Source organism: Nelumbo lutea, chromosome 1 (assembly GCF_056320005.1).
Source record: "Nelumbo lutea isolate HS-2025 chromosome 1, American lotus-T2T, whole genome shotgun sequence".
NCBI lineage: Eukaryota > Viridiplantae > Streptophyta > Magnoliopsida > Proteales > Nelumbonaceae > Nelumbo > Nelumbo lutea.
In genome coordinates, this window is record NC_142684.1 from 199,972,595 (window position 1) to 199,995,283 (window position 22,689).

A 22,689-nucleotide genomic window follows, 5' to 3' on the forward strand; every position below is an offset into this window, starting at 1 on the left:
CGGTTTTGGTTTTCTTGCGTGAAAACCGAAACCAACCCGACCCAAACCGAACTTGTATTCTACTAGTTTGGTAGTTCCTACTTCCTAGTTTGAGTAGTTTCTTAATTCCTACTAGTTTTCTACTTTTAGACTTCTACTAGAATTAGAACTCTAGAATGCCCATTAGGCAATTACAATTAAAATTCAATTAGGTGTCCTTTTTTAGTTTTTTACCTAGATTAGAATTTAGAAGGTTTCTAAATTTTTATTTTATTGATTTACCTACCTAGATTTACATAGTTTTTTACTCTAGAAGGCCCATTATTGACACTTGTTTTTACATGAAGAATTTATTGATTTTATTCATTACCTGAATTAAATTTAGATTTATCTTGGACTCTTGAATATCAAATTATCAACTAATTCAGATTTTATTTAGCTTTGTGCAGGAGCAAAACCGAAACTGACCCAAACCGACCCAACCCGACTCAAACCGACCAGGTTGGTTTGGCCTGTCAGTGGGTCGGTTTCGGTTCCCACCTTAGCTAATCCGACCAAGTCGGGTCGGTTTGGAAAATCCCAAGAAACCGACCCAACCCGACCCATGAACACCCCTATATATATGTATATCTCTATATAAATATATTTTGCAAAACGAATTTCAACAGTTGAAATAGACTACCGACAGCTTTGGTTTCCATCAGAAAGAGTGCATTCCTGATCATTCACTTTGTCCGACAAAGGGACTGATCTTGTCACTATGATCATCCACTCAGATGAATTCTTGGAATGTCCCAACATACCCAGGTTTTGACCCCCTCTAAGGATCTCACTGATTGACATATCAAAGACAGCCCAATCCAACACCTAGTGCAGTATCATAATCGAGTCTAGGGGTCAAGTGTAACATTTCAGTTTTGCCCTTCTTTCTCTAAGGTTCAGGGCAATACTGGAATTCTGGTCTGGTTTAGCATTTCAAGAAAACCCACACTACATGTACCTCAGGTCTCACCCTGATAGTTGAGACAAACCACCCCAACCAACTTGGCGGCGCATCAGTGTCAGCCTTGGCAGGATAAATCTCCCCAGATCTATCCAACGGCTGTGAAGGTTCTAAACTAACACGAGTCTCATATGTGTCCAGTTTAAGGGTATTACACAGAAACACACCATAATAACATGAATCAAATATGTACTTTATTCATTTACATTAAATGTCACAACGTACATCATTCTGATTAGAGCTAAGGGCATACATTGTCTAACAACATACTCTCGTGTACAACTTTTATGAGAGTTTTCTAGTAGTGGAAACAAATTCAAAGAAGCTTAAATGAGATATTGGATGGATGGTGTGCTTTGTGGTTTCAAATCTTGAAAATGAAGACACATGGGCAGATTCAAAGTTTGATCTTCAAGGACTTTGGGATTTCAAGTAAAATGGAAACATTACAGAGGTTGGGAGAAATGTTCTTTTCTCCTCTTCTTATCTTTTAGATCTCTCTCTTTCTAGTTTTCTCTCCCCCTCTCTTTCTAGGGACCACCTTTTGATTTGGATAAATATTTATAGAGAAATGGAGAGGAAGAGATCTAAAATTCATCCAATCAAAAGGCTTGGGCTTCAAGAAAACTTTTTCATAAAAATAGGTAATGATTCTTTAAAGAAAAATGTGCCTAATCAGGATTTCTTCTTTGGTGAAATGTTTTTTTTTTTTCAATTTGGGGGTGGTTTTCAAAAGTTTCATGCATCCAACGGGAGATTGTGGCGTGCCTATCATGACAGTCTTGTATTTAGGGCTATCAGAGGTAGAAAATATAAATTTGATGAACTTTTAAATGTAGTTTTGTCATTTCATAGCTTTAGGTGGTGGTATGTTTGGGTTTTTGGGTTTTTATGGGTTTATTAGGATCAATTTCATTGGTCTAAGTGTTTGAACAAGTCAAGAATGGGTTTGATATCAGTCATCACCCTTTTGAGGTTTTAGGTTGGGACAGATGAGGTGGCGATTCGATTTGCTACATCAAAATGACATTTTATTAGTTTAATAGTTAAATGGGTGAATTTAGGGTTTTTTTTGGGTCTTTGAACGTAGCGGAGGAGTCTGATTGGCCAAATGAAGTTGTGATGATGGATGATAAGATTTAATAAACGAGATTTGTTGAAATAGGATCTAAGCTTGATGGTGGGTCAAACATGTGAGTTTTAGAATGAAATTTGGCGGATAGGCATGGATTAAGGTGAGGAGTCAAATTGATGGTTTTGATCTAAAAGAGAAATGGTTAATCTAGGTTTTCTAAATCAGGGTCGTCGGAATAGAATTTTGGCACTTCCAAGGTTGATCGTTGTAGAATCGTAGTGGGATTCACTAGTTGATTGTATCCTAATGATCTTGAAGCGATGGATGCGTTGGATCAGGGCTGTTAGAAAGGAAGTTGGCATGATCAATGGTAGATGCGTGACTAATTTATAGTTTCCTACGTCTATAGGCCATATTTGATTGTACGTCGATGTTTATCTCAAGATTTTCATTTGTCTTGTGGATTGTGTCAAAGTGGGGTATTTTAGGTTTTGGAAAGTTTCAAATTGATCTAATTGTTTTTCCAAGTTTTAGGGTCTAAGAGTAGAGTACAAAGAGGTATAGTGAAGGGATCGAACAAAAATTGGATGCTGATAATGAGTATATTTGCATTTTAAGTTTTTGAGCATTTACCATCTCAAGAAGTTATTAAAACTAGTTTAATTGTCAAAACCTGGTCGGTTTTGCTGGGTTTGGACTGGCTATACTGGTTTTTTAGAAATTTGAAACCTAGGGTTCTAAAAATCTGGAATGGCCCCCTGGTACAAGTCTTAAAATATTGTGATAAACCCTCACTAGCTAGTTGCTTCTCAACCTCTCTCTCTCTCTCACGGTTCTGGTTCCGAGACAAATTTTAAAACATTGAGTTAAAGTTGTTATTTTTATTTCTAATGAAAAATTGCCATGGAATTTGATATTTAGCTTATATAGGTTTATGTGTCAGAACAATTAATATTTTTATTGATACTTCTTATTTATTTTAAGTGTTTGAAAGCAAGGTTGATATGTCAAATTTAGGCTCAAATTCAAACTCACAAGTTTAAACTTGCAAGTTTTACTAGCTTTTTGAACTTTTGGGGTGAACCTCAAACTTATTTAGTTAAATCACTCTTGAACAGAAAAATGAAGGTTGAATCAAACTTGAACTCGAATTCAAACATACGATATTTTAATCAAATCGAGCTAGAACATGATAAAGTTCCGCTCACTCAGTTTAATTGCACCCCAAATCAATATCTAACTGGATTTCCTGCTCACTTTCTCTATCAACACCCTAATATGAAGTCACAACGTGTCCCAACTCATTGGTGTATCGATGGTTTGAAAATGGATTGTACAATACATACATCAATACTTTCAACCTTTGTCTGCAATAACTACTATGAGGATGTTTGGTTGTATGGGTGTTTTCTCAATAAACACCGCCACATCAGCGTTGGCATTTATCGGGTATAAAACCACTGTTTAGTTTCATCATTTATCGAATAAACTCAGATAAATGTTTATATATCGATTTCTGTAGACGGAACTGTTAGGGGAAGCGTTAAATTCTCACTTCCCCCAACGAAACATTGAGCTTAGCTGGTGTTGACGTGTTTGCTGATGTGGCATGTCATGTTTCTGATCCAGCTTGAAAGGTATGTCTTGCAAATTTGTGTTTGAATGTTTCAAAAATGGCATTGGTGTGAGATTGTTATTCCTACATTGGTAGCTCCACTGCCATTAATGGAGTGAAGCTTCCTCACCCAAAATGGTGATGTTGTGCCTGGTTCGGTAAGTATTTTCACAACACCATTTGTCTAACTCTAAGTAGAAATTTCTTTCTTACTGTATGCTCAGTTGATCAACCATGAGTAGTTGGGACCAAGGCTTAGATGAGTTGAGGAGAAAAAAGGGATAATTTATTTGCATATAAGATAAACCTTAGATATCAATTTCAGACTTTGAGGACCTATACAAGTCATTTTGACTGTTGGATGTGGCTTGCGTCCAAGATCTACCGTTGGATCTCAAAATCGGGCATGAATAATTTGGATCTTTAGATCGGCTGAATGACACCCAAATACCAAGTAAAAGTGTCACACTGAATCACATAACCCATATGGTTGTTTGTTGAAGCACCCCACCAAACAGCCAACCATGAAAAAATGTTTATTATTGCTGAATTGGAAAGTACCTTTATGGGCTGCTTCTTGAACGCCCAAAAACTGACCAACAAAACAACTTTTCCAGATAAACATTTATATGATAAACGCCTCCAATATACATATACGGTAAAGCCAAGTATTTATGTGCACAGCAAAACGAAAAAGAATGGAATCATTCATCTTAATTTCAATAATAAACAGGAGCAAATTAGCAAAAATAATGATTCCATTCTTCATATGACGTTAGATTTGGTTACATGGAAGCAAACAAAGGAAATGGGCCTTGGGCCCAATAGATTGGATGTCTCCCACCTCGTGCTTTAGCTGTGTAAAAGATCAGCATGGCAATTTTGTCATTCAAAGTTCAAGAAAATGATGATCCAAGCTATCCAGAGGGTCTTGGCTGGGAGGGACGGATTGGGTGCAGATACTTGTGAGTCCAAGATTTTTTACTTGTCACGGTATAAAAGTCGTCTATTTTGGTGTATGGATGATCCTATTTGATAATAATGGGTTCTGATCCTTGAATCATGCAACCCCATTCACGGCCTATGGATCAAGAATCAATTACATACCCCCTTGAAAAGTGACTGGCTTTGGGCCAACCCAAAATTTCAAGTCTATTAATTACTCTATTTTCTATGCTGATTAACCACAGACGCTAACTAGGCTGGGCCAGAAATTGGACAGGTTCTGGTGCAGTAGTGCTTAGTTTACTAGAAATTTTGGCTCTGCTTGGCCCGTTATCTCTTAAACCAGTCTTTGAAGTTTGAACTAGCGTATTGGGCCGTGAAATGATTGGGCCCGTAGGTTTGTTTTATATAAAGCAGATGGTCTTTTATCTTCTTGGATTTTTCATTTTTTGGGTAGATGCCTCTATCATTCACTAAAAAAAATATCACTCAGTCCGAGTTGAACGAAAGACAAAGGAACACACACACGCAGAGATAGAGAGAGCGCTCAATAGTGGTATTACGCGGTTGAATGGCCATCCGAAGCTTCAAACTATATTAACAGAATTAATAACCACTATGACATAGAAGAACAACCAGATGAGATCACAACAATAATCATTAATTAGCCTGAGTAGGCTAGGGTTGATTGCTTATGCGAATGACGGATCTAAATCTAGAGTTGCAGGAGGCAGGTTGGGAGGAATTGAGGAAAGAGGCCAGAAAGATTGAGGGTGATCTTGATGTCAAGCTCTCTTCCTATGCTAAGCTCGGAGCAAGGTTTACCCAAGGAGGTATGTCTTCTTGATCTATTTCCTTCAATCCGTGTTTCTGTAAAACATAAATTAGATTTTCTTCAAGATTAAATTCCAATGGCTGCACATGAATATTGGAACGTTTTAGTGTCGGGTAACGGGATTTGGAAATAGTTGGATTCAAATGGGGAGATCAAAGCTGGTGTATTGGGGCTTTTTTGTGTTTTAGTTGGTGGTATAAATCTGGTTAATATCATATGCGGGTATGCGATTCAGATTACATCGTTTTATCGGGATAAATCTATCTAACAAATTCTAATGGGCCAATCCAGTGAATGGCTTAGGAATAAGAAAAAGATTTTCCACGTGAAACTGGATCACTGAGCATGAGTTAATGCCTACATTTTACATGTATTCCCATTCGCGCCGAAGATTAATTGGAACCCATTAATAGATTCCTCTATGATACGATAGAGTTGTTCTTTTACTTAAAAACCTCTATATGCTGCAAACCAATTTAGTTAACCTTGTCGGAAAGAAAACATATGAAAAATCTCTCATGAAATCTCAAAAGAATAGTGAACTTTTAGACATGAAAATTGAACTGATCAGAGATCCAGTTCACTGCCATATGCTACTCAATTAGAAAGAAATGAAATAAAAAAAAAAGGAAAAGGGGAATTAAAGAAAATAGTTAGTTTATATACGTTATTATAGTATTTAGTTTTAGTAAATTAAAGCTTCAGCTGGGCTTGGTTTATTATGGCGGTCTTTGGCATCCGTGCCATTTCTGAGAAAACGGTGCCATGTAGGCACCACGTCAGAGAAAACAGTTCTGGGAGGAACGCCCTCTTGTTTGCTACCGTTTTCTCAGAAAAAGAAAAACATTGCTCCAGAGTCCAGACCACACCTTGGAAAATGGGAAAGTGTGGTCTGGAGCAATGCAAAATTTGATGTTTTCTGGGAAATCCGTGCATTGCTGCCAATGATGCAATGACATGGCATCAATGTGGCATAATCTTGGACGTTGGATAATAAGATCAATGTTGAAAGCGTTGCGGCTAGCACTGGTACCAAACAAAAACAGTGCTGTTTTCTCAAAAAAAAAAAAAGCCTATGTGGCAGCACCGGTTCCAAACAAAAAATAAGCAGTGTTTTCCACTGGTACCAAACAAAATGGTGCTTACAACTCCACATGCCCAGAACCACTTTTCTCAGAAAACGGTGTGATGTTCCCAGCACCAATGCCAAACACCTACCATGTAAATGGCATTTCTTTTATAGGAGGTTATATTAATTTATTGATACTGCTTCTTGTTCACAATTTCAAGCTTGAGCTGTTTAGAGTGCTTTACTGGTTGTTGACCATTATGTTTATTGTATTAATGCTTTAGGCTATGCAGATACTGGGTCACCAACTCTTTGGTCCAGCAGATCCTGGAAGTCTATGGAAATGGAGATTCAATCTTTGCTTGAAAAGCTACTTGATACCAATGATGCCATGAGCCGATGTGCAGCATCTGCAGCCCCTACTACCTCTGTAACACAGAAACTAGCAAGGCACAGAGACATACTTCATGAGTTTACTCAGGTTTTGTACCTTTGCTTTTCTTCCAGAGTGTTTATAGTAATTAGGTTCTTAATATTTTCTCAACACTTATAATCCATAACTCCAAATCCCAAAGCCTTCAATTATCTAACTGAAAGTTAAAATAAATTCCCTTAAGCCTGAGCTCAAGGTTCAAAGTATCCATGGGATACACAATTTTTGTGTATTGCACGTTTCCAATGGATGATGCACTTCCATTAAAAGATATTTAAGTTTCAGGAATTGAGCCAGGACATATCCAGGAAGCATATTATCCATCAAAAGTGGCCAGATGTTCAAACTCTCTGTGTTTAGCATATTGGTGACCCTGAAAACGGAAAACCAATAAATATCAGTCAATATATACCTATATGTTACAATATTTTGAACCCTCCCTGATCCTAATTTTCCAAATTTAGTTGTCTTTGCTTAATCTTCCATATCAGTCATGCATTAATTTGGTTTCAGAGGGTATTTAGATAGCAAAGAAACTTCAACAGCTTAACCTGGATTTTGTGAGATGTATCACACTTTTAACTCAACAATGGCTGTATGTATGCATAAACTTTTTTGTTGGGGATGGGCTTTAAAGTATTTGTTTACTGTTCTAAGATATAGCTGTAATTCTTTTTAATGAAATCTTTTTCTCTTTCTACTGTGTGTGTGTGGGAGAAGGGGGAGGGGGAGGGAGAGGGAGAGGGAGATATGTTAATTGTGATTGAAAGGATTACAACTAACATGAATGCTAGATGAGAAGAAAGAAGATACAATCAGCTCGACCAACTACAAGAACCACGAGCCCCAAACACCTCCACTTTACAAACCAAGAAAAACAAGGCCAAACAAAAAGACAGGCCCAGAACCAAAAAAGCTTATACAATCTATTGACAAAAAAAAGAGACCCCCAACCTCACCACAAGCTATCTTCTCACTACACACAATCTGCCTCTACCACCTCTTCCCTACCTCTAGTGCTTTTGGACCCCCTTGTTGCCTTCTTGGTATCACTTTTGACTTTTCCAATGCCAGAATCAAGGAAAAGGTCCTTTGATTCCTTTGACTTTCTACAGCCCGGAATACCCCCTAAATAGTAGACCAGCTTGCCATCACTGTCAGCAGTCCTTTGATTCCTTTGACTTTTCCAAAGGGGTCCTTTCATCCATCAGGTCATACCATGATTGTTCAGAACGCTTTGGCATCGAATACTTCTGTTCTAACTCAAGGAAAATCTTGTGGGCCCATTCATCCCCATCACGAAACAAACATCAATCCCAAACTCTTTCCAACCTGCAAATCCGTTTCCACTTTGCTCTAAGCTACAAGGGTTGGAAGAAGTATCACATAGAATAGATGGAGAAGTTGGCACAAGGGAGCAGTCTGAGTGGGTTGCAATCCCTTCCACAGAATTCCCCTCCTCTCTCCCCAAGGCACTGCTATCCAAGATTGAAGGAAAACTTGAATCTTGCTCTAAAGGTCTCTCTAATTCCACAGAGAACCAAACCGAACCATTGTGTGAATTCTTGCAGGAGATCTTCAAGCCAGATGCTTTATAGATAGTCTTGGACCTACTCAAAAGCTTTAAATTATAAGAAAGGATCTTTTGGGTCCTTGAAATATTAATTTATTTCACCATCTGGTTTCTTTCTAGTTTATCTCAAGTATTCTTACTTATCAACAATAGTCAATGTATCTCTCCTTGTTCAAGCACAGCCATATGATAAATTTTAAACCAACATCCTCTCTCAATGGGTGGCACAAACCACTCAGAAACTTAAGATTCATTTTGTTCTCCTATAAAAGATGAATGAAGACAAAACCCCAATAGAACCCCATACACCTGCACCATGTCAGAATCCAGTACAAATCAGACAACTCCAAAGTTTCCTCACCTTCCTCAATATTCTTTTTAGCTTCTTTTCATGGCAATCAAGTTGGCTCATCATGATACACTGAATTCTTCTTTGCTAACTGGGATATTTTGCATGATTCTTCTAGTCTTTTTTTTTTTTCTCATAAAATTCTTTTATACTGTTTTATGAGTTGATTAAGGTCACCTTCAGTGTGTTTGAAGAGAAATCTGTTTCTATAGGAATTTAGACGAATCAAGGGAAATATAAACTCCATGAGGGAGCATGCTGAGCTTCTAAGTTCTGTGAAGGATGATATAAGTGAACATAAGGTGAACAAGATTTTTTTTATTTACTTGATTCCATTTGATTATCTCTTGATAGTTTTGTGTTATTTATTTGTTTTCAATAGTACCTACTAGTTTTCCATCTTATTGGTTCTAATTCGATCCAGATGTCTGGGAGTATCTCACCGAGAGCAAATTTATTAAGAGAGAGAGCTACTATACATGGAAGTATAGCTCATGTAAGTCCAAATACTCTTTCATTTCTTAATATTTCTTATTTCCTACTATTGTCCTGATAGGTTTTCTACTCTGCATGTCTTCCGGTATTGCTCTGTATGTCTTCATATCAACCAACCTAGTTTTCTAGCATTTCTCATAATTACAACAACCTACAGGTCACATTCGTGGGCCTCAATTTTGTTGGAATATAATGTTCTCTGTAGCATATATGGAAGGTAGTTGTTCTACAATGTGCATTGATTGGTTTTTTCCATGTTTTTTTTTTATCAATGTTTTTTTTTTTTTTTTTTTTTTTCCATGGAAGGTAGTTGTTCTACAATCTAGCATTTCTCATATTTACAACAACCTACAGGTCACATTCTTGGGCTTCAATTTCCATGTTTTTTCCATGTTTTTTGTTGGCACCTATTTCTCAATTACCGTGACTTTGAACTAGCATTTCTGTTAGAAGTACTGAAGGGTTTCCTATTGCCCTTGTTCTACCTTCCAGCCATTTCTTTATTCACAGAATATAGATTACCCAAATGAAGCACTCAAATTGTGGTTTTAAGTCTTTCAATCAGTCAGTCTAGAATCTGAATTTGATCAAGTATGTTTTAAAGGTAGCATCTGCATGACAGGCTTACAGTGCTCCTTCAGTATCATTGCCACAACATTTCATGGAAGATTAAAAAACCTTACTAATCTATGTTCGTTGGGGAATGATTAGGAGTAGGAGCCCTGATATCATGATTCATTCTTCAAGAAGTAACCCGTTATTCTGAAATATCCAGGTTTTTTCCTGGTGTTCTCCCCAACTATTGTTGTTCTTCAAGATCTAAAGGTTTCTAGATCACTTACCAGAGTCAGAAGTTATAGATTGTGATCTGAAAAATGCTGTAGTTTGAGACAAAGCAAATACTTCCCAGAGGTTTTATCAATCTGGTTGACCAAAAAGGGTTTTAGCTAAAGATTAGCAGTAAGGGATTGGAGGCAGCATGAAGGATTCCTTGTTGGAGAACCCTTTAGATAGGCCATACATATGTACCCATGTCATCTCCAGAATTTCTAGTGGAAATGTGTCATAAAATAATACAACTCTCCTTCACCAGAAAAAGGCAAATCAGACCTCTCATTATCAGCCTTTATTTTTTCTCTTGAAAATGAATTCAATGAACACTCAAAGCAAAATTGACCCAGACCAACAGCATGCCAGGTCCATTTTGTAATCTATGTATTGGTCTTCTTTTGGCCTTGGTGCATTTATAGGTTCTCTTTTGTCTGTTTATAAATTCTATCTTTTACCATAAAAAAATGAGCTCAATGAATATTCCTACTTGCCTTGAAAAACCTTCTTGAAGATAGCAATTATAGAAATAAAATAAATGTAAGCATGTTCCCATGTTACACTTGATTAATGCCATCCATTTTATGAAACAAGACTTTTCCATATACACAATATATCATCTAATTGGCCAGCTAATTTATAATGCCTACTGTTAGTTAAAAACAAATATTCAATGGCATTCTTGTTTTGCAGCTAACAATTGGTGAAAGGTTTCATACCTCTAGTTCTGTATTTAAAATCAATTTATGTTTGATAAAGAATAGCATTCAAATATTTTGGGAACCAAATAAACTGAAATAAACAGAATCAGTTCTAATATGCCTTATAAGCATGAAAAGAACCACCGGGAAATCTTGAGAGCATAAATCAATCTCTCGCAAGAAATGTTGAGTATTTCTAACAGAGTTGTGGAATCAGCTAATTATTAACCATATTAAAAAAAGTGAAAGCTGTACCACACGGTAAACTGTAATACTGCCCAAACTACTTGTATGTCAAGATTGTTTAAGAGCGTGGAGGGAAAATATTAAATACCCGGGTAACCAGTCAACCCTGATGTCTTATTGCACAATATTAAATCCAAGTCTACACGGCACAAGAAGTGAGTAGCATAAACTGCGTACTCTGGTGTTTATTAAATGCATTTTGCAGAATGGCACACCTAAGGCTTCCTCTTTATCCTACTTTTGATGTTTAACGGTTAAGTAGCAACCTCAAATCTTTAATGCTATCGTTCTTGCTTAAGGTTTTCAAAATTTGCTAATTAAACTAGTTACAAACTTGCAGTTATATGGGTTTCCCAATGTTGAGGTTTCTCGTTTTGATGGCCTGTTTGTTTTATTTAACTTTTTGGTAGGTAAATGGCTTATTTATTTGATTAGGTTTGTCCATCCCTTTTTCTTAATTCGATGATTGATAAGGTAAGTAGTAAACTTTATTGATTAATTTGCCCATTTGCATGGAACTGAATTATTTATTTAATCACCATAAATTTGTGTGAAAACCTTGTTTGAGCAAAATGATCAACTATCGGCTAATGTTAAAGCAGCATGAAATGCCTGTTACCTGTCTCAATTTTACACTTTGGTTCTGGGCAGATTGATGATGTGATAAATCAAGCTCAAGCTACTAGGTCAGTTTTGGGCTCCCAACGATCTTTACTTGGAGATGTTCAAGGGAAAGTCAAGCAACTAAGTGACAAGTTCCCCGTCATCCGTGGCCTTCTTGGTATTTTGCATCTCCATTGATTCATGTATATAACAAGAAACCCTACTAAAGTTGCTAATATTTGCATCTCAACCTTGCAGGTGCCATTAAGAGGAAGCGATCTAGAGATACTCTCATTCTCTCTGCTGTCATTGCAGGTTGCACATTATTCCTGATTATATACTGGCTCTCCAAATAAAAGAATCATGTTTCAGAAATTTTGCCTTCACAATGTGTTCAAAACAAGATGGAGACGGATATCCGTTGTCCGGACGTCTTTTGAGTTTTGACAGTTGAGTTTATCCATGAACTGAATTGTTGTACAACAATGAATTTGCCACTTAATATTGTATTTGTTCCGACTACTTCGCATCACTGAGCCCGTTCCGATAAAGTCTTTGTGGTGGGGCACTCTGCATTTGCATAGGGGATGATGAGGTCCTATAGGCACCAAGGCTCTTCCCACAAACTTATTAAACATGTTCTTGCGCCTAGCCAATAGGATTCTCATCCCATTTGCATATTTGCAGAGACTAAGATGTATGGTAGTACATCCTAATATATCACACACCCGCCTCCCTCAGGACAAAAAAAAAAAAAGTGATCACCCCTAACCCTAAGTCTAAATAAGTTTTATATCCAACATTAAAATAATAGCATACATCACAAAGCAAATCTAATCTGGTTTCCTAATCCTAAACAATAAAAATCCCATTATTCTAGATCCAAAGCGTGTTGTTTACTTAAACACAAACTAAACCTAATTATTAGTCTCCCAAATGTATAATGATCTGTATTATATTATAATACCCCGTGCATGGATAATTAACTAGATTTAAACCAAAATACTCTCCATCTCTTTGTTCTTTTATGCATTCATTCTTCTCTAAAGTCACATTCACCTTCTCTAGGTAACTTTTATTTCACTCTTATCTTTTTTTCCTTTTATTTCGATGGTTTACCACTTCTACCAAGTTACCTGTCATACCCTTGTTGCAAAACAAAATCACCCTTGCATGTTCTACCTTTTACTATGCTACTCAATTATCCCCCGTAATAAAGTTGTTTCTTTTACATTGGCATGCACGATGCTAGAAACATATACAAGGAAAGTGATTTGGGCACATCCGTGATCCCTATAAGAGTGAAACTGAGAAACCTGCTTATTCAGGAATTATATGTTTGAAAGACAAACAAAGCGAACCCTATGCATTGGTTATAACTAGTACTGCAAAGTGTTCTTCGGTACCATCTCTCTAGAGTGCCATTTTTGGTTGAAAAGATGAAATTCATTAGAAACAAGATAAAACATCTCCCCAAAGGAGCTACAACCAAGACCACGGACAGAAGAAAACGAAGATAAAGTACCCTACACACAAAAACAAAAGAAACCAACAACTACAAGATTAACCCAAAGCAACATCAACTGAAAACGTAACTATGTGATGATCATCAACCAAAACATTTGAAAGTCGGTCTGGAAACTCTTCTGTGAGAATTGCCGAGCTAGTAAGGCCTTTCTGGACGGCAAGATGAGCCGCTTTGTTCTGGTTTCTGCTTTAGGGGTGCCTCTGTACCATAGAATTTATAATTATTTAATTAACACTTCCAACAAGAAAGATCTGGATGATGCAAATAATATTCAAGAAAATTATGAGTTCTATAAACTGCACCATATTTGTATCTATCACCATAATTGGAAGGAAGCTATTGATATAGGAATCTATGACAGTTCCTAAACTAGATTTGAAGCTTAAGGCAGAATTGATCCTTGACCATTTTTAAGTCATTAAGGTGCTGTTTGGAAAGTCTTTTTAGGAAGATCTTTCAATAGATCTAACAGCCAAAAAACATGATGAGCTTTTGCATATAGATCTTGAAAGACCAAAGACCGTTTGGTTGAAACATTTTTCATAGATCTTCTGAAAACTAGAAAAGCTGAAAGACCACTTGGCTGCTATCATTCAAACCCCAACTTTCAAACTATCAATTCAGACCCCTAAATCTTCAACATTCGAACCCCAACATTCAAGCCCAACAACAAATATTTCAAAATACTTAACAATCCTAAACCCTTGCGAGATTATGATGAATGATGCAAGAAAAAAAGGTGATTCAATGTTTACTATACCTGTGGCACCAAAATCCTTGTTTTTGGTCACTGTAGCAATGTTCCTTAGATGGGTTCTCTGCAAATTTGAAAACGATCAGGTCACAAAGAAGAAAAAGAGACCGAAAAAAGGAAGAATGAGGAAGAGGAGGAATGTGGTAGAAGAGGACATACCTGAACGTTGAAGGTTCCATTTGGTTTGCTTAAGACTCCAAATGTTTTGAGAAATGATGGTATAATGTCAAAATGGCACTGTTCATTCTGCAAGCGTGTGCATCTGGCACATGAACAATGAAGCTATGAGAGGGACAAAAGGGTGTGAAAAAGATGTGAATTTGGACTTCCAGGCTTTCAAAAGCCCAGAAGCCCACAAAAAAAGGCTTGCCAAATACGGCCTAAGTTAATATGTGGCATTTTGAACTGTCAATTTGATTCTAGATCAGTCGTATCACTTCCTAGTACTGCCAAAGAAACCTCTTGGTGATATTTCCTCTGATGGGTGAACCATCTCCAAAGGTGACTCAGTTCCTGATTACTTTTGGTAGACAAAACCAAGGAACTTCTATCTTTTCATTTGCTTACCAACAAAAAGATAAATCAATTACTAATCAAGTACCAGACAAGTTTCACACTAAATCTAAGGTCCACATTTCTCAATCTGACAGCAAGGCAGAAATCTTTTGATGTGTCAGGTGTTTTGTAGCCTGGAGGCCTATTTTGTGAAAGGTTTCTGTATAGGTTTAATGAAAGCGACATCCTCAGGTAGGAATTGTTGGTTGGTCTGTTTTGTGAAAGGTTTGTGTGAATGAGATTGTTAGTTGCAACTCTTTTTGTGGAAGCTTACCTAGACAGTACAATGCATGGGATTACAGGTGAATATTCTTACTAAATGTTCACAAAAATATGTTTATTCATGTGGAACTTAACATAGTTTGAGTGCTGAATAAGGTTGAATAACATGAATAAACAGTATCTAAAAGTTGTTTGAAATAATTTAGTATTGCTACCAAACTCATCTCAGTTGAATAAAAGCATAAAACTAAAAGGGATATACCACTCTCAAAAACAGTTAAAGCATCTATTGAAGACCTTGAAAATAAATTTCTCTGATTGCACTTAATGAATCTCCAAGGGAAATGGAAGAAAGAATATGAAAAATTATTTGGTAAAACAATAATCCTCATAAATCTAAGGCTTAGCTGCAAAGACTGATTACTAAAAAATAGTTAAAGATCATTTATTATTCTCTTCTTATGTGTTAATGGAGCTGTATCTGGTGTATCATAACTTGTAAGGGATTTGCCTTTTCTATTAATTCCTACTCCAAATATAGAACTTCATAGATCATCACCATTTGATACATCATTCTTGGCATTAGAGCCTCACAAAGGTTGCATGCTACCAAACTCACCTTCCTCGTGTCCCTGATGTTTCATTTAACTTGCAAATAAACTCGGATGATTGAGAAGTATACAAGTGAAGTGAGATATGAATTGGGAGAACCCACCTCTGTTCATAATGTCATTTTCCTACAATCACTACTAATTGTTTGGAAATAGCAGTTATCGGAAATAGTTCATTCTCCTGGAAATCATTCATCTTCATTTTATTGCAACCAAAGAGAGCCTCAGTTACTGAAGATTCTTACCATTTGCATGGTAGAAAGCATATGAAAAAGCATGAGAAAAAAGGGAGTCCTAGATGGATCCAATGTGGTTTAACATTGCAGGAATTGGAAATTGGAGATTAAAATAAAACGTAGAGACCACCTGGGTCTGAGGAAGATCTAAAATAGCATCACAAATATTAATATTCAATGATTGGGCCTTCAAGATCACCGCATGTGAGTATGAACCCAAAGAGAACAACATTTGCAAAGTTAGTTTCATTAAGAATCTGGACAGGAAAAATAAGAATCATCTTTATAATCATGAGCAACCTATGTCAGCCAAATTAGAAGAAATGAACTGATCAATATTCACGTCCCAGTTACCACATTGCAACCAAGATTTTCCAATTAGACTTGGACCTATCAATTGGCCTGTTAGATCTGACAGACACAAACCAATTCTACCCTATTATACAGGGTATAACACAGACCCATATTTCAATGAGCCATTTCTTGGACTGGGTATTGAGCCCCATAGGGTCAGGATTAGGTCTACCTTGTTTTGAACTTAACATATGTTATACATGTATATGCATATTATTACATGAGAATGTTACCTCTTACCTTTCGGATATTTTTCATTGTTCACAGGTAACAACCTCAAATAATAAATAATGTCTATATTTCTTATTTCTCAGGGGATATACATGTATATATAAGTATTTTAAGACATTTTGGGAAGAGAAAACCAGGACGTCTTATTGGGTCAGATCCAGCAAGCCTTATCAAAAATAGGGCTAGCTTGATTATATCTATGTATTTTCTTACTGTATAGGGACCAGGTCTACTTGATCCAGTGCAGATCTGATCTATTGCAGGTCTAAATTAGACTTAAACAAGCCAATAAATGTCAAAATCCAAGGGTAACTATATTTGGAGCTTCCAACAGCCAAATGAAATTCAGATTAGTTGAAGTTTTCATTTATTTTGTTGCAAGTTTGATTGAATATATATCCATTCTCATTTTCTGCAAACAAAATTATTAATCATTCATAACAAAAATACATGTCAACTAAGTTACATGAAAATGTTGTTGAACATGATGTTACAATTTGACTAGATTTACCATGTGGTCCATCGATTTGTTTCCCAAATCTGCACTTAGAATAAAACAACAGAAACGCAAAAATTAAAGACAACATCTGATGGATAGAAAAAATATCATAGAAGAAAATGGGAATTTTTGATGACCAAGAAAAGATGAGAAAAGTGAGAATTTGCAAATAGTTGGACATGGGATTTGTTAGACACAAAATCAATTTAATTCGGTATTACATCTATAGATATTGAAGCAAGGAAAAATAAATAAGAGGCAATCACAAGGTAAAAACTACCAATAGATAGAGATAAAGATTGTATTCATTATTATTTAATGGAACTAACAGAAAAAACCCTGTGATATTCCAACTCCTGTACAAGAGTGTCATATCATGTAGATACTTCCACTTTTAGTGCAAAATTCCAAATCTTATAACATGTCCAATGAAGATAATGAAGATCACCATAATCTGACCACTGTGACTCCTCTAAGCTTTCTTCTGATTCCTAATGAACCAAGATTGCCCAATGAACAACCATCAAAGCCAGGCTTCACTGGACATTGGCATAGGTGGGGAGTGAATCTGCTGACATGGATGGTAGTTGGGGGAAAGCCCTGTAGACAACCACCATTTCAGAATATATTCATATGATTTCCTAAAGTCTTGCCTTCTTACTAGCCAATGAGCCACTCTTATGATCAGATTTGTTATGGCTTTTACTTTCAATTACTTATCATTGCTTGATGTAATGGTAAAATCCCATGCTGTCAAGCATGAACATGGATTCGAGTCTGAGAGCGGTCACTTTGTGCAAAAAAAATGCCAAAGATTAGGACTGTACCCAGCCTACCCCTCCCAAGACCCTGGATATCTGGGACCAACATTGGGTAATGGCCTTTCACTTTCAATTTCTTATCATTAAAGTTTCCTACCATTCTTTTCCTCCTAAATACTCCACAAGATAGCCTCTCTAATATATGGTGTTCTCTCTTCAGGTTTGAGAGAAGAGGATACCTGCCTTTTGACCAGCTCAATATATCATTTAGGGGAGGTGGGTCCATTGGAACCTGAACAAATGAATTGCTAATACCATTGTGTCATGTAGAGTTGACTGTTAATCAAGGACATTCTGAATCCTATATCAACCTGTTTATTTGAGCTAGTCAAATATCATGCTACTTACTCTTTTTATCTATATGTAGATTGACATGGTAGGAATCTCCAATTTTGAAAATGGGACTGTTTTGTAATCATACTGGAAGCTCTAACAGGTGATTTTCTGAGAATGCAGAAAAGTCCAACCTTGGATCTTTGGTATGCTCCAAAGAACATATGGACGATGTACTTTTTTTATTGTTAACACCTGGACAAGGTACTTTGTGATAAACAAATTGGTTTCATACTCAATGTATTGCAGGAATAGTGGATTACACTAAGCCACTAAGGCATAGATCCTCAATACAATAAGGGAAATTATCTAAGATCACCATTAACTTTACTAACAATGTCTACTGATGAGAAAATAAAACTTTATTGACAATGTCTAAAATTTCCCCCGACTTTTATATACCTCAAAGAGCCCCCTATTGGAGCTGTTCCTTTAGATGACAAAGGGAAAATGCAAAGTTACAGCACCCATCATCTATTTTGCACTTTCCAGACATGTATAGTTTGACATACTCAAAATACCCTGAATAATGGATCTTTTGCAAATGAACAAAACACCAAATACAAATGAGGGACTGTCGGAACTAAGAAAATGTATGAGCATTTGGGAAGACCATTGTTAGGTGCTGGTGCATTAAATGGACATATCTGATCAGTGTTTGGATCTTGACATACCAATAGATAGGGATGATCATTTCCAGCTCGGTGTTTATATAATATATTATCCAAAAGACACAATATATTGCATATAATATTTTATGCTGATATAAATTTAACATATATTAAATGTCATATACTATATAATGTTCTATATTAAATATAATTTACTTAATGACATACACCCAAATTCTGGTCCAGCCCAACGTGGCCCATGCCTATACCAATGGATAGTCAAATCTTTTTTTCTTTTATTTTAGATAAAATGGATAGTCAGATCAATGTTCTTCCTTGCATCCTCACTGTATAAGGCTTATTATGACATATGAGCATGACTTTGGATAAGTTGGTCAACAAAAAAAGATCAAATGATACCAGTTTCATGACCCTACAGATAGAGGGTGTACAATCTTAGTTATAGATTTTTTTTCCTATTCAGATAGAGAGTAGAGAGTGTGTAAATGGATTAGTGAGCATGTGTTAGAGATATTCTTACCATGCTAAAAAGTAGATGAGATGATGTCAAGTGGATCGGGTCATTCTTGTCCTTTAAAAATTATTTCTACATAGTGTGTGCTACTTTTATGAGACCAGAAGAAAAGACACAAGCATATGAATTATAAAACCTTCTAATAGTGGATTATTTGGAGGTTTCTAAAAGTCAGTGGAAGTTTTAGACATTCTCAAGAAAATCAGAGGAGGATTTAGATAATTTCCCAAAAATAAAAAACAGAACAAAAAGATTTGGCTCATATCTTGGGCAAAATTTGAGTGCTGATGATCACCTTAAATACAACTATCTTAACCTTCATTGATTAACATTTTGGAGGTTTCTAAAAGTCAATGGAAGTTTTAGACATTCTCAAGAAAATCAGAGGAGGATTTAGATAAATTCCCAAAAATAAAAAACAGAACAAAAAGATTTGGCCCATATCTTGGGAAAAATTTGAGTGCTGATGATCACCTTAAATACAACTATCTTAACCTTCATTGATTAACATTTTGGAATTACTTGATGTTTCCATCTCCTTTACAAAAATATGTAGAACAAACATCTGGAAATGAAAAATACCCAAAAGCTAAGCATTAATCAGAACTCCAAGATTCTTAGTAACGAAACATATAATAACCGATGCTACCTATCAAAAGGGGGCAGTGGTGGAGAAGTGTGAAAAGAAATTAGCTTCTCGGAAAAAATGCTACCTATCAAAAGGGGGCAGACTTATTCTCTTAAAGGCCTTTGTAGCTAACTTACCAATCTATTATCTTTCCGTCTTCAAAATCCCATCTAAAGTGAGAAATCTCGTAGAGAAAATCCAAAGAAACTTTCTTTGGGATGGAAGAGGGGAGAATGGAAACCACTTGATAAGTTGGGATCAGGTGAGTAAGTCGAAGAAGGAGGGAGGATTGGGAGTTGGCCATTTAAAAGAGAAAAACACCTCTCTCTTGAGCAAATGGTTATGGAGATTCCCTTTAGAGTCCAATGCTCTTTGGGCAGCTGTCATCTCTAGTAAATATGGAACAAATACAAATGGGTGGGACAATAATCTTCATTTGAACCAAGTAAAGAATTTAAATCCTTGGAAAGGTATAGTCTCTTATCACTCTTCTTTCCTTCCTTTCATTAGACTTAAAGTGGGAAATGGTAACAAAATAAAATTCTGGAAAGATCTCTGGTGGGGGAACACCACTCTAGCAGAATCCTTCCCTAGAATCTTCAATCTTTCCTTAGACCAAGATTCAACCGTCTCCTCTTGTATCCCAGATTTACCTACTAATAACAACTTGACCCTGAACCTGAGAAGACCCCTAAGGGACACTGAGATCTCAGACCTCTTGAACCTCTTTCTTTCCATAAAAGAAGTCTACACTTCCCCTCATTCCATTGACACCTGAGTTTGGACTCTCAACCCAAATGGTGATTTCTCTTCCAAATCTATGTTCAAGGCTCTAACTGCAGGTGAACAGAGTTCCTCTTTCCCTTCCAAGAAGATGTGAAGCAGCCATATTCCTCTAAGAGTTTGCTTCTTTGTTTGGGAAGCGTGCCTACAGAGAATAAATACTTGTGACCTTCAGAAAAAAAGTCTGGGAAGATCATATATTTCTCCTCATGCCTGTGTGCTTTGCCTAAGAGAAGGTGAATCAGCTGATCACCTACTCATTCATTGCAATTTCTCTCAAAAGATTTGGTGGCATTTCTTAAACCTGACTGGATACAGTTGGGCCTCTCCAAAGCATATTCAAGAGTTTCTCAATCAGTGGCATGGATCAGGTTTGAATAGAAGAGGTAAAGTGTACTGGCAAACTGTGTTACATGCAATATTGTGGGGAATTTGGGAGGAAAGAAGCATGCGCATATTTGACAACAAAATCAGATCTCTTGAAGAATTAATTTCAGATATCTCCTTTTATTGCAATTTTTGGACTGCTAATTCTGAGCTGTTCCAAAGACTCTCTCTCAATGACCTTAACAGAAATATCCAACCGAACTTGTTTCTTCCAACCTACCCTCAACCAATCCAAAGACTACAGATATCGAATAATGAAGGAGGGATGATTTTAAACTTTGATGGAAGTGCTGCAGGCAATCCTGGTATAGCTGGGATATGGGGTATTTTGAGGGATGATCTGGGTAATATCTGTTGGGTTTTCAGTGGCCCAATAGGTAATGCTGATTCAACAAAGGCTGAAGTGATGGCAGCTCTCACTGGAATCAGAATAATAAAAAGATTGGGCATTCAGAACTTATCCACTGTAGGAGATTCTGCTAATACTATCAAATGGCTGAAGGACAAGGAGGGGGGTCCTTGGATGTTGAGTCATTATCTGGCTGAGGCAAGAGATCCTTGGAAAATATAAATGCAAAACTACTGTGGATACCGAGGGAGTTGTACCATATTGCAGATGGAATAGCTAAAATTGGAACAAGATTAGAAAATCTGTACAGCAACAGGCTCCCCCCTTGTAATTTTGCTTTTCTGCTGTTTGAGTTCTCTTTCTTCTGTGTAGTACATCATCTCATGTACTTCCTGATACTTCTAATGAAATATGGTTTACTATTTCTCAAAAAAAAAAAAATCCACCTTATGGATGACCACCAATTATGGGACTGTTCACAAACTGATCAGATAGGCTTTACCACTAAATCAAACATCCCTTTGGACTTCTAACCTGACAATTAGCTCCGAAATCATAGTGTTCTATGACTTCTCTCAACATAGAAACTGGTAACCATTCCATGGCATTGATTTCCATTAAAATCAAATATATTCACATCTTTCTTCATGTTATTTGTATGTCATTATGTCTGCCCATTGCCTACACCAGCATATTCTCAATGTGATTAACTTGGCTGCAAATCCTGCATTCAGGATTATTTGTTGTCACAAGGTCAGGCCAGGTGGGGTTCCACACAGAACTTCATCTTGGTTTCTAATACTAAGGCCCCATTCGCTTTTCGGTAAGTTATTTACCCAGGTAAATGCAATTACCTAGGTAAGTTTTTCCTAGGAAACACTTACCCGGGTAATTGCATTTACCCGTGTTCTTTTATTTCTCATGTAAATAAGGCAATGACCATTTTAACCATAAAAATTCATTATTAAAAGGGGCATTTTGTCCCATTCAAGTGTTGGCAACTTTCCCCCTACTGGAAAAGTTATTTACCCAATTAGAAGATGGGTCACCAAATAAACTTTCTATGGTCCCCACATAAATTTGAAAAAAAGAACATGGGATTCTTGATCAATGGAACCAAAATCCCATTGACCAACTTTCCCCTCTCAAATTTCAAAAAAAGAATGCCCCCTAAGTATTAATAATCTGAAAATTATTTCTTGTACTATTTATGCCCAAAGAGTACAGGAAACAAAACAAGGGCTTTGAAATTCTCAGCAAGGGTGTTACATTACCAAACACTTGAAAAGTGGAAGCGCGGCATTTGCATTGTTTCCAAACGCAGCCAGAGTTGAAAATAATTACTTCATCAAACTTTAACCAACTCTATTAATGGATGCATAGTACATAAGCTTTTATAGCTTATATATATATAAATTAATTAAATTGAATCTAATTAAATTAGATAAGGTGAATTCATATTTTATGGATCAAATTCAAACAACTCTAAGTCCTCATTTGGTT

General features: G+C 36.5%; 1 protein-coding gene and 1 long non-coding RNA gene across 3 annotated transcripts; one reads left to right on the forward strand and one right to left on the reverse strand.

The window, feature by feature from the left end:
• The first annotated feature begins 5,050 nt into the window (after positions 1–5,050).
• On the forward strand, positions 5,051–12,271 carry LOC148880323 (Golgi SNAP receptor complex member 1-2-like). 2 transcript variants are annotated; one of them, XM_088962183.1, is made up of 6 exons: positions 5,051–5,450; positions 6,815–7,002; positions 9,089–9,178; positions 9,301–9,372; positions 11,798–11,927; positions 12,008–12,271. In XM_088962183.1, the coding sequence occupies exons 1-6, from the start codon at positions 5,312–5,314 to the stop codon at positions 12,103–12,105; spliced, it is 717 nt and encodes a 238-aa protein (XP_088818309.1). In that variant the 5' UTR covers positions 5,051–5,311; the 3' UTR covers positions 12,106–12,271. The 2 variants fall into 2 exon arrangements, with proteins under 2 accessions (XP_088818309.1, XP_088818308.1); XM_088962182.1 differs by having other exon boundaries at positions 5,052–5,450; positions 6,806–7,002.
• A 902-nt stretch (positions 12,272–13,173) lies between these two features.
• LOC148880324 (uncharacterized) lies at positions 13,174–14,395 on the reverse strand. The gene is made up of 3 exons (XR_016104525.1): positions 14,191–14,395; positions 14,038–14,095; positions 13,174–13,477 (listed from the first exon to the last, which is right to left on the reverse strand). It is a non-coding gene; the product is annotated as an uncharacterized LOC148880324 (long non-coding RNA).
• Between the last annotated feature and the right edge of the window lie 8,294 nt (positions 14,396–22,689).

Coding starts and splice junctions, on each gene's coding strand:
- LOC148880323 (XM_088962182.1), top strand. CDS start 5,312: ATGCGAATGACGGATCTAAATCTAGAGTTGCAGGAGGCAGGTTGGGAG. Junction 7,003..9,088: donor TACTTCATGAGTTTACTCAG/GTTTTGTACCTT, acceptor CTGTTTCTATAG/GAATTTAGACGAATCAAGGG. Junction 11,928..12,007: donor CGTCATCCGTGGCCTTCTTG/GTATTTTGCATC, acceptor TCAACCTTGCAG/GTGCCATTAAGAGGAAGCGA.